The sequence below is a fragment of the Morus notabilis genome, unplaced genomic scaffold, assembly GCF_000414095.1.
Source record: "Morus notabilis unplaced genomic scaffold, ASM41409v2 Scaffold274, whole genome shotgun sequence".
NCBI lineage: Eukaryota > Viridiplantae > Streptophyta > Magnoliopsida > Rosales > Moraceae > Morus > Morus notabilis.
This window is the reverse complement of record NW_010358785.1, coordinates 262836-275884: the sequence shown is the minus strand read 5'-3', so window position 1 is coordinate 275884 and position 13049 is coordinate 262836. Positions and strand designations below refer to the sequence as shown.

Sequence of the window (13049 nt, the reverse complement as noted above, 5' to 3'; positions counted from 1 at the left end):
TTTTTATTAGCAAAAACAATACTATAATTTTTTTTTTTTTTTGAAGTAACACTTTACTATTTTCAAATGAAAATTGTAAACAAAATAGAAATTGATTAGGGAATGACTCATTCAGCTCTGCTGCTGTCAGCCCTTTAGTCATCTCCCACTAAAATCAGCGTAAGACAGCGGATGGGAATGGACGTTAGCTTTGCGCCTCTGGTAAGTCTACATAAAAAAGGATATTTTATATGAAATGCGTGACACTTTTATTTTTTATTTTTTTGCTAAACGCGTGACACATAATCGTCAATAAATATAGAAAAAAAGGATCAACGAGTGGTGAAAGCGAAGAAAGAAAAACTGGGAGAGAATAGAAGAAGGGATAGCATCTCCAATGAACGGTGGAAACGGCGAGTATAGCTATAGCCAAAACTCAGTCTTTCAGGTAACTCTCCCCATCTAGTACTACCACTTTCAGTTATTCTCACGTGAAAGTACCAGCACTTTCGAATTTGTATTGTAAGAGCAAAACTTCAGAGGGAGCAGAGTAACGGTAAAAGGATTTTAATATTTATAGTTGTTTGGTAGCTAGGAAGAAAAAAAAAAAGTACATTTATTAAGTCACGTTTGGTTCATGAATTTAGAATCATGATTCAGAATCATTCTCAATTTACGTGTATTTTTTGTGAAAAAAAATACTGTAACTAATCACGAACTATGATTTGAATTAAAGCACGAATCCACCAACCAAACGCGCTCTTAAGCCTCGTTTAGTTGTTTGGTTATTTTCTTTTCTCTATATATATATATATTTTTTTTTTTCTCACGAGTAAGATGGGGTTGAACGGGGTTCTCTCACGAAATATCAGGTTGAGTTTGATTTTTCTTTTCCTATAACATAGATCATTTATTTTTATGTCTTTCTATTTTCAGTTGGCTAAAAATAATTTGCTCGTACAGAAAAATAAGCCGAGTAAAATAGAGGCTCACCTCAATTTGAAACTACATCCTCTTATAACTGCTGTATTTTTACTATAGAGAAGAAGTAACAAGAGAAAATAGCATAACTCTCTAACTCTTTGTTTTTTTCTCTACTTCTCTATTTAACCCCAAGAAAGCGTCCCCTTTTTATAATGAAAACTAGGGCAACAAAATGTTAGAAGTGTGAAATGCCCATTTCAAAAAATCGATTTGCATAATCCTCTGCGTAAGACAACAACTGATCAGGGCAATTAATTAGGCTTCACAACATAACAACACAAATAACGTTGAGTTCTTAACTGCCTAATTTCTTAAGAGGGTCGCAATGCTCATGTGGTCAAACACTAGTCAGTTATAGAAATAGATGTTTCCATGCTTCAGTCAAACACTAATCATCAACAAAATTACCTAGTGGCGCTGCACGTTTCAATATTGTTTGAGTCGCATATGTGAATTGTTTTTAGGATATTTAATTTGGTACTCAAATCTTAACAGGTTCTCTCATGCTTGCAATTTTTTTTTTTTTTTTTTTTTTTTTTTAAATTTATTTAACGTGATTTTGATCCGATTTAACTTTAGAAATACGCATTAGCGATAGCATTTAGGAAGATTCAAGAAAAAGAACCGATTTTTTTGTTTTTGTTTTGTAGAGAAAAGCTATAGTTGCTGTCAAAGAACTGATCAATAATGCAATTGCCGAGAAACTTGAAGTGAAGATTTCCTCTTCTTCAAACACCTTTAGAGTTGCTGATTTAGGCTGTGCCACCGGGCCTAACACATTCCTAGCAGTGGAAAACATAATTAATGCTGTTGATAACAAATGTAAAAACCAGGAAACTAGTAAAACTACTTCTCCAGAGTACCAAGTCTTCTTCAACGACGTGGTTGTAAATGATTTCAACCAGCTCTTCACGTCCCTTACTGGGGACAAGAAATATTTTGTGGCGGGTGTGCCGGGTTCTTTCCATAGTCGATTATTTCCCAGCGCCTCCCTGCATTTTGTTCACTCTTCATACGCCCTCCATTGCCTTTCCAAAGCACCGAACATCGAAGGGAGGATCTACTACTCGAATTCTAGGGACGAAGTTGTGAAGTCTTATGAAGCGCAATTCGCAGATGACATGGACAACTTTCTTAGAGCTAGAGCAGAAGAAATCGTGGATGGCGGACTTATGGCTCTTGTTTTTCCTGGTCGTCCCAATGGAACTCCTCATTCTCAAGTTTATTCCAACAAAATACTTCAACTTGTAGAGTCTTGCATCATTGACATGGCCAAGAAGGTAATTAGGATTATTATATAGACCATTCTTTAAGCAAAGTAAATTTTAATTTTTTGAAGGATAATTCTTTTGTTATTTAATTTTCTTTTGAGAAGTGTATAATTAAAAGCTAATGCTCATATAATCTAGGATCTAACAGTTAGGAGTATTATAGCCCATTATATATATGTTAGAACTCAAATTATTTATTCTATTTATATATAAGTCATATGTACGTTCCTCTTGGAAACAATGTAGTGGGTAAATACCTATATTTACGGGCCGATATATTAGCCTCACATGATGGAAACATGTGTGGCCATAGTGCTACTACCCGAGGTACAAAAAAGGAAAAAAAAACAAAAACAAAAAAAAAGAGAAATAGGTCTCGTTTGTTTCATTAATTCGAATCACAACATATATTTTATTATAATTTTTTCTCTCATAAAAATTTAAATTCATCTTTTTATTCTGCAGTATTTTCTCTTACATAAATTTACTTTTCAACTCTCAAATCAGCAAAACGGATGAAGCTATAGAAAGTACTTCTAGCTACAAAATTAATTCAAGAGTCACAAAACTGCTTTTTAGCTAATAAAAAGTTTTTGTTTGTCATTGTAATTCCACAAGCATTCCACCATGCGCCATATACGAAAAAAAAAAAAAAAAAAAAAAAAAAGCACAAAAAATGCACAATATATTTGTCAAGGCTGATACTTACAGCTCCATTTTTGCTCGTTTTTCTTCTTCCTTGAGACAGGGTTTGATTAGTAATACAAAAGTACTTTCTGATAATAAGATGTCTGCATCATATATGGCATCTCTCGAAGATGTGGAGTCGGCTGTCAAAAGAAATGATTGTTTCACCATAGAAATAATGGAGAACTTACCTCAAGAAAAGGCGCCGCCCAAAGTTATGGCATCCACTATTAGAGCTGGCATGGGGAGATTCATAAAAGAGCTTTTTGGAGAAGAGATTGTTGATCAGCTATTTGATTTATACCTCAAAAATCTTGAAGAAGCGTCATCCATCCTTGAATCATTGAAAGCAGTTAACCTATTTGTCTTGCTCAAACGCAAAGAAATTGGCAAGAAAAATGGTTCTGCAGGGTTAGCTGAAACTAGCTAGACTCCTAAGACATAATGAAGTTAATAAATAAGAAAGACTGCGGTGTGGTTTTTTCTTTCTTACTTTTTTCTCTTTTCTTTTTCCGTTGAAAAGAGTGCGCTATGGATTTGAATAATACAACTGTAATATTCAATATATATGAATGAGTTTATACTAGTTACGTCATAAATGGTTATCGATGTATATATCGTTCATATATGTATAAGTTGGGGTCAGATTTTATCACTCAATCTTCACCTTACACGTGTCAACTCGAATCGGCTAAGTCAAAGGTTCAACAGCCAAGAAGACCATCCAAGCATACAGAGCAGGTAATAACATTTAGATGACGACCTAGATTCAAGATCAGCTGGAATCGACATTAACATCCAGAGTCGACTACGACTGCTTAGTAAGGCAGAGGAGTTGACTGCTCCAAAGAATATGATGAGAATTTTCTGAAGAATTTTTCATTCTGGGATTTTGAGAAAGCTCCAGATCGTACCTAAGCTAGCCTAAATCACAGAAGATATGAAGGGAATAAGAAAATAAGATCAAAAATTCAATCGGGAAAGTCAACTCTATTCGAGAAAGGAAAACTAGCCTTAATTGGGAAACAAGTAACTAGAGTTTGCAACTATAAAAGGAAGTCTTCCCTCAACGTCCAAGGTAATTCCAAGACACACAAACTCGTGCGCTACCTCTGCAATTCACCCTAGAACCTCTCTCTCTCTCTCCTCCAAGACACACAAACTCGTGCACTACCTCTGCAATTCACCCTAGAACCTCTCTCTCTCTCTCCTCCAAGACACACAAACTCGTGCACTACCTCTGCAATTCACCCTAGAACCTCTCTCTCTCCCCTCCATTATTGTCTGTCTCAAGCTTTATCAAGCTTCTTTGTACTATTCCCTACATGCATAGTGCAAACAACAAACACTACAGTGGACGTAGCCTGAATTATTGGGGGAACCACTATAAACTTCAATCTCTTTATTTTTCGCACTTTACTTTATCGCTCATACACTAGATCATTCTAAGCAAATGGATCAAACATCTACCACTCTACGATTTGGTCATTAACCCCTAATACAAATTCGACTGTTGGAAATCGACCACAACAGTTTGGACTTAGTCAAATCTTACGTGTTCTCGATAAAATCCAAGAAAAAAAAGTTAAGAAACCGCTGATAATAAAAACTAAAAAGAGAAGAGCAAATCTGAAATCAAGAAAATAAAAACCCCGGTTGTTCGCTCTTAACATCAATACATAATCTGCAAAAAGGACGATCCAGTATAATTAGAGTCTGCAGCTATAAAAGGAAGTCTTCCCTCAACGTCCAAGGTAATTCCAAGACACACAAACTCGTGCACTACCTCTGCAATTCACCTTAGAACCTCTCTCTCTCTCTCTCTCTCTCTCTCCCTCTCTCCCCCTCTCTCTCTCTCCCCCTCTCTCTCCCTCTCTCTCTCTCCCCCCCTCTCTCTCTCTCCCTCTCTCTCTCTCCCCCCCTCTCTCTCTCCAAGACACACAAACTCGTGCACTAGCTCTGCAATTCACCATAGAACTGTTAGAGAGATTGTAATATATCTCTTAATTTTGATATCACAAATTGGATTAAAACACATTCGGGAAGAGTGGGCTGACACAAGCGCACGCTGCAGCGCGCAGGAGTGCGCGCTGCAGCACGCTTGGGTGCTGCAGCCTGCGCAAAACAGACCTCTCGGGTCTGTTTTGCTAGGCCCGCACGCTGCAGCGCACAGGCGTACTGCAGCGCGTGCCTGGGCGCTGCAGCCTGCGCAAAACAGACTTCTCGGGTCTGTTTTGCTAAGCCCGCGCGCTGCAGCGCATGGACGCGCTGCAGCGCGCCTCTTGGGCGCTGCAGCGCAAATTATTAACGAAAAATGTGTTTTTCGTGCGTTTTAGTGATCTGAAAAGGTCTCGAACCATTGCATCTATTTGTGATATGTTTTCTCACATATCTGAGCACTTATTAACAATAGAAATAACTATTGATATAAGTGCATCAGCATATAAAAGATAACCATCAAATTGAAAAGGTATCTTTATGTGAAAGGTTGTAACACTTAAAGAGGATGGATGCATCCCTGTCTTTATTTGATGGACTTCAGCAAATACAGATATTATTATTGTTCTGGAACTCAATATTTTTGCTGGATATTGTGGTCAAGGGTTTGTTGTATCTTGGGGGTAATTTGCCATTTAAAACTCATTAGCAAACTTTGAAAAGTGAGGGCAAATAAAACCTTAAAGGAAAGTATTCCTATACTCCTCAAACCCTCTTTCTGCATTCTCTATTCTTTTCATCCTCCCAATTATGAAATTTTCCAACAATCTTTAAGGTTTTACTCTTGCTGTAATGGAGGTTGAAAAGAACATGAGGTCTTTCCTTAATCTAAATGTTCAACTTGATCGTTTTGATGGTACCAACTTCACCCGCTAGAAGGGAGAGTTGTTCTTCCTTCTCACCGTGCTTAAGATCGCCTACGTACTTGATCCGAAATTGGAGCCTCTTCCTGAACCAAAGGAGGGTGATTCTGAGGAATTGAAGACCGCAAGGAAGAAGCGAGGAGATGATGAAATCATGTGCCGGGGTCATATTCTCAACACTCTCTCCGATAGGCTCTACGATCTTTACAACTCGATGGAGTCTCCGGTGAAGATTTGGAACGCTCTCGAATACAAATACAAAACTGAGAAGGAAGGTACGAACAAATTTCTCATCTTGAAATTTTTAGAATTTGTCATGGTTGATACCAAGTCCGTTCTAGATCAAATACATGAATTGCAAGTCATTATTACTAAGCTTCGTGAATTGAATGTTGAGATTTCTGAATCATTCCAAGTGGGGGCAATTATTGCTAAATTGCCTCAAAGTTGGAATGGTTATAGAAAGAAACTCCTTCATAGGAGAGATGAGATAACTTTGGAGGAATTACAAAAACACTTGAGAATCGAAAAAGAGACCAAGTCTCGTGATTCCAAGAACAAAAATGTAGATTCCTCTAAAGTTAATGTTGCCGAAGCTAGTAAGTTTTCAAAGAACTTCAAAGTCAATAATGACAAGAAGTTTAAAAAGCCCGGTAATGGCTAAAAGTAATTTTCTAGAAATTATTTCTTTTGTGGAAAGAAAGGCCATCACCAAAATGACTGCAGATACAAGAAGAAAAAGGAAGAAGTGAACACCAACAATGCCAATGCCGTTGAAGAGAAATCCGAAGACATATGTGCTATGGTCTCGGAATTACAAATTGGCATGATTACCGAAACTAACATGGCTGCATTTAAATCCTCCGATTGGTGGCTTGATTCTAGTGCCACAATCCACGTTTGTAATGACAAGACTATGTTCTTATCTTACAAAGTGGAAAAGGAAGGACAAACGGTTCTCATGGGGAACAATGATGCAGCTATGGTTGCCGGGAGAGGAGTGGTGGAGATTAACTTTACCTCTGGAAAGAAGCTTACATTGAACAATGTACTTCATGTTCCTGATATTAGGAAAAATTTTGTATCGCTAGTCTTATGTGTAAGAATGGGCTTAAGATTGTACTTGAAGGCAATAATTGTATTGTATCTAAGAATGAGATCTTTGTGGGAAAGGGGTATTCTTGTGATGACATGTACAAACTAAGTGTTAATAATAAAGATGATGTGAATTCTCTTTATATTGTTGATTCTTTTGATGTTTGGCATGCACGTTTAGCAATTTAAATTTTAGATCTTTTGAAATACATGTCTAAACATGGTTTGATTACTTGCAAAGATATTAAAAATGATAAGTGTGAAATTTGTATACAAGCAAAGATGACTAAGAAACCTTTTCCTAGAGCCGAACGTAATACTCAAATATTAGATATGATTCATACCGATATTTGTGAGTATAATAGTATTTTGACTAGAGGAGGAAAGAGATACTTTATCACTTTCATTGATGATTGTTCTAGATACACTTATGTGTATTTACTTAGAACAAAAGATGAAGCCTTTGACAAATTTAAAATTTATAAGGCTGAAATTGAGAACAAAAAAGATAAGAAGATCAAAATGGTTCGAAGTGATAGAGGTGGGATTTCTCAAATGAATTTGATGCTTTCTGTGAAGAGCATGGTATTATTCACCAAAAGTCAGCCCCCTTTACTCCTCAACAAAATGGATTGACTGAAAGAAAGAATAGAATCTTTACCGATATGATTAACTCTATGCTTCTTAATGCTAAATTGCCTAATAATTTATGGGGGGAAGCTTTACTTACAGCATGTCATGTTCACAATAGGATTACATCTATGAAAACACATGTCTCTCCATATGAAGTATGAAAATGAAGAAAACCAAACTTGATGTATTTAAGGGTGTGGGGCTGTCTAGCCTTTTATAAAATAATTGACCTTAAATCATCAAAGTTAGGAGCTAGAGGTATTAGAAGTGTTTTCGTAGGTTATGCTGAAAATTCCAAGGCTTATAAATTATTGAATCTAGATTCTAATGTTATTGTAGAATCAAGAGATGTTGAATTTGTTGAGAACAAGTTTAGCCTTGATTCTTCCATTGAATTAGAATCTAATCTTAATCGACCATATGTTGACATTCCCAGTACCTCCACTAATAAAAGGAAAGAGTCTATGACATCTTTCGAACCGAGAAGAAGTCAACGTAAAAGAAAAGAAAAGAACCTAGCACCGGATTTTATTTCATCTCAAGTTTTAACCTTTTTGGTTGAAGGAGATAGAAATGGTGTACTTAATAAAATATCAGTGTTGCTTAATATAGAGGAAGATCTAAAGACATTTAATGAAGCTATGACTTCAAAGGATGCCTCCTTTTGGAGAAAGGCTGTGAATGATGAAATAGATTCGATTATCTCGAATCAAACTTGGATCTTGGTCGATCTTCCTTCGGGATCAAAACCAATAAGCAACAAATGGGTGTTTAGGAGAAAGTACAATACCGATGGGTCTATACTAACATTCAAAGCTAGATTAGTAGCTAAAGGCTTTAAACAAAAGCGTGGTATAGACTATTTTGATATATATGCTCCGGTAGCTAGATTGACATCTATAAGAGTGCTATTTGTAATTGCATCAATATGCAATTTGCATGTGCATCAAATGGATGTTAAGACGGCTTTTCTAAATGGTGATCTTGATGAGAAAATCTATATGGAACAACCCGAAGGTTTTGTACTACTTGGAAATGAAAAGAAGGTTTGCAAGTTAGTCAAGTCTCTTTATGGTTTAAACTAAGCACCAAAACAATGGCATGAGCAATTTGATAATGTCATTTTATCTCATGGTTTTAAGCATAATAATGCGGATAAATGCATATATTCTAAATTTACAAATTGTTTTGGTGTGATAATATGCTTAGATGTTGATGACTTGCTCATTTTTAGAACAAACATTCAAGGGGTAAATAATACCAAGAAATATCTAACTTCACAATTTAAGATGAAAGATCTTGGTGAAGTAGATACTATCTTAGGTGTAAGAGTGAGGAAGCATAATGGGGGTTACTCGTTCTGTCAATCTCATTATATTGAGAAGGTGCTTCTTAAATTCAATCATTTGAAGTTTAAAGAAGCAAATACCCCATATGATTCTAGTATTAAATTACTAGATAATGCAGGCAGAGCGGTGGCACAACTTGAATATGCTAGTGCGATCGGTAGCTTAATGTATGCTATGCATTGTACAAGACCCGACATAGCATTTGCGGTATGCAAAATGTCAAGGTTTACGAGTAACCCGGGTATCGAACATTGAAATGCAATTGGAAGAGTACTTGGTTATCTTAAAAGAACCATCAACTTGGGGTTGTCATATAATAACTATCCGACCGTACTTGAAGGGTACTCGGATGCAAGTTGGATAACAAGTGCAAGTGATAATAAATCTACATCCGGGTGGATTTTCACAATTACAGGAGGAGCCGTCTCTTGGGCTTCAAAGAAACAAACATGCATAACTCACTCCACGATGGAGAGTGAGTTTATAGCACTTGCCACTGCAGGCAAAGAAGCGGAATGTCTAAGAAATCTATTGCTTGATATTGAGTTATGGCCACAACCGATGCCATCTATTTCTTTGTACTGTGATAGTGAAGCTACTTTGTCTAGAGCTTATAACAAGGTTTATAATGGAAAATCTAGACATATTAGCTTGAGACATGAATATGTTAAACAATTAATAACCGATGGTGTTATTACTATTGTTTATGTTAGGACAAATAAGAACCTAGCGGATCCTTTGATGAAAGGTCTTTCAAGATACTTAGTCAAAGAAACATCTAGTGGAATGGGATTGAAACCTTTCTTTGAAAGAGTCACCAATGATGGTAACCCAACTATGTAATAGTTGTACCGCTATTCCATAGTTAAATGGGTAAGAACAAATTATTGTTATATGACGGGTTAGCACCGAACTTTAATTAGACCCTTCCAGGATATTGGTGCAAAAATAGCTACGTGTTTGAGGTTGAGTTTATACTCTTAATGAAGTTTGAGTCTCTTAGTAACTAGTGATATAATTCGAACTTCGCCTAAGTGAACATAAGGAATGGTGTCGTTCCTAACAAGACCTTGGTTTTAGTCTTGTAAATGTTCATGAATCCAAGATAGAGCACAAGGCCGGAATAGTGCTAAACGATTGGAACAGTTTTTAAATCTGGGATAACACATGTGATATATTTCCGGTATTTGCTTAAGAGACAAAGTTTAATGCAAAGCACACTATTGTCTTGTGAATACTTTGAAGTATAGTCACTAAGTAAAGGTTGAAATCGAAAGATACCTTCAGGTATGCATGTGTTTATCATTGTTAACTCTGAAAAAATATTACAATCTAGTGGGGGATTGTTAGAGAAATTGTAATATATCTCTCAATTTTGATATCACAAATTGGATTAAAACACATTCGGGAAGAGTGGGCTGACACAAGCGCGCGCTGCAGCGCGCAGGAGTGCGCGCTGCAGCGCACGGACGCGCTGCAGTGCGCTTGGGCGCTGCAGCCTGCGCAAAACAGACCTCTCGGGTTTGTTTTGCTAGGCCCGCGCGCTGCAGCGCACAGCAGCGTGCGTCTGGGCGCTGTAGCCTGCGCAAAATAGACCTCTCCTCTCAGGTCTGTTTTGCTAAGCCCGTGTGCTGCAGCGCACAGCAGAGTGTGCTGCAGCGCACGGACGCGCTGCAGCTCGCCTCTTGGGGGCTGCAGCGCAAATTATTAACAAAAAATGTGTTTTCGTGCGTTTTAGTGATATGAAAAGGTCTCGAACTATTGCATCTATTTGTGATATGTTTTCTCACATATTTGAGCACTTATTAACAATAGAAATAACTATTGATATAAGTGCATCAGCATATAAAAAATAACCATGAAATTGAAAAGGTATCTTTATGTGAAAGGTTGTAACACTTAAAGAGGATGGATGCATCCCTGTCTTTATTTGATGGACTTCAGAAAATACAGATATTATTATTGTTCTGAAACTTAATATTTTTGCTGGATATTGTGTTCAAGGGTTTGTTGTATCTTGGGGTAATTTGCCATTTAAAACTCATTAGCAAACTTTGAGAAGTGAGGGCAAATAAAACCTTAAAGGAAAATATTCATATACGCCTCAAACCCTCTTTCTGCATTCTCTATTCTTTTCATCCTCCCAATTTTGAATTTTTCCAACAAGAACCTCTCTCTCTCTCTCCCCTCCAAGACACACAAACTCGTGCACTACCTCTGCAATTCACCCTAGAACCTTTCTCTCTCTCTCTCTCTCTCCCTCTCTCTCTCTCTCCAAGACACAAACTCGTGCACTACCTCTGCAATTCACCCTAGGACCTCTCTCTCTCTCTCTCCTCCAAGACACACAAACTCGTGCACTACCTCTGCAATTCACCCTATAACCTCTCTCTCTCTCCCTCTCTCTCCCTTCCAAGACACACAAACTCGTGCACTACCTCTGCAATTCACCCTAGAACCTCTCTCTCTCTCTCTCCTCCAAGACACACAAACTCGTGCACTACCTCTGCAATTCACCCTAGAACCTTTCTCCCCCCTCCATTATTGTCTGTCTCAAGCTTTATCAAGCTTCATTGTACTATTCCCTACATGCATAGTGCAAACAACAAACACTACAGTGGACGTAGCCTGAATTATTAGGGGAACCACTATAAACTTCAATCTCTTTATTTTTCGCACTTTACTTTATCGCTCATACACTAGATCATTCTAAGCAAATGTATCAAACATCTACCACTCTGCGATTTGGTCATTACCCCCTAATACAAATTCTACTGTTGGAAATCGACCACAACAGTTTGGACTTAGTCAAATCTTACGTGTTCTCGATAAAATCCAAGAAAAAAAAGTTAAGAAACCGCTAATAATAAAAACTAAAAAGAGAGGAGCAAATTTGAAATCAAGAAAATAAAAACCCCAGTTGTTCGCTCTTAACATCAATACATATTCTGCAAAAAGGACGATCCAGTATAATTATAAGGTGTCTAATATAAGTCTAAAAAATGTAAGAACGTAAGAACAAATTTGTAATAAGATTGTGTTAAGTGATCCTAATTACAGTACCTCGCCATGCAAAAGTCATACCGCTAGAACTAACACACGTAGAGAAAATAACAAATCCAGAATCAAAGCCGTAGTTGTCCACATTCAACGTCCATACATTTCCTGCGAAAAGGATAATCTAGAATAGTTCTAAGGTGCTTACAATACTTTTATATAATATAAATATACAGGAATAAATTAGAAATAAGGTTGAGTTCTGTGATTCTAACTACAATACATCGCCATTCAAAAATCAGAAAAACAAAGCTACACTGCGGTCGGACTCTAAATCCAAAATAAACCTGCAATAAGAACAATAAAAATACTTAAACATGTTGCCGATGAAATCCAAGAGGATTTAAGTAAAAAGACACCTCTAATAAGATCGAGATAAAATAAAAAATCCGAAATAAATAAAATCAACACTATAGTTGTCCGCTTTCATATATAACTTGCGAAAAAGATGATCCGAAATAATTATAGGATGTTAAATACACTTTAATAAAGTATAATAATATAACAAATCCAAACACCTTGGAATATAATAGCATTTAAACACTAATTGCAAATGAAAAGTCAATATAATCCAATATAAGATTGATTCGGGTATTCAAATTGTAGTACCTTGCCATTCAAAAATCGTAAAAACAAAGTAACACTACAATCATATGCAAAATCCAAATATAACCTGCAATAAGAACAATAAATTTTGAATTATAAGGTGTCGAAAATAAGTTTAGAAAATATAAGAACATAAAAACAAATCTGAAATATAATCGTGTTGATCAGTGATCCTAATTACAGATGTTGCCATTCCAAAGTCATAAAATCATAATAACACTACAATCAAACCCTAAATCTAAATACAACCTATAACAAGAACAATAAAATATAGTTCAAATGTGTTAGCAGTGAAATTAAAGAGGAATGAAGTAAAGATACCGTTAAAAATAACAGATGAAGAGAAAATAATAAAATTAGAATCAAGAAAATCAAAACCGTAGTTGTCCACATTCAGCATCCATACATATCCTGTAAAAAGGACAATTCAAAATAATTCTAAGGTGCATAAAAAACTATTTAAAAATATAAGCATACAAAAACAAATATGAAATAAGAATTTGTTCAGTGATCCTAAGTGTAATACT

At 36.4% G+C, this 13049-nt stretch overlaps 1 protein-coding gene across 1 annotated transcript; it reads left to right on the top strand.

Annotated features, from left to right (window-relative positions):
* Positions 1-340: 340 nt before the first annotated feature.
* Positions 341-3510, top strand: LOC21402265 (probable S-adenosylmethionine-dependent methyltransferase At5g37970). The gene is made up of 3 exons (XM_010093430.2): positions 341-427; positions 1614-2243; positions 2983-3510. Exons 1-3 carry the CDS (start codon positions 377-379, stop codon positions 3349-3351), a joined length of 1050 nt encoding a protein of 349 aa, XP_010091732.1. The 5' UTR covers positions 341-376; the 3' UTR covers positions 3352-3510.
* The last annotated feature ends 9539 nt before the right edge of the window (positions 3511-13049 follow it).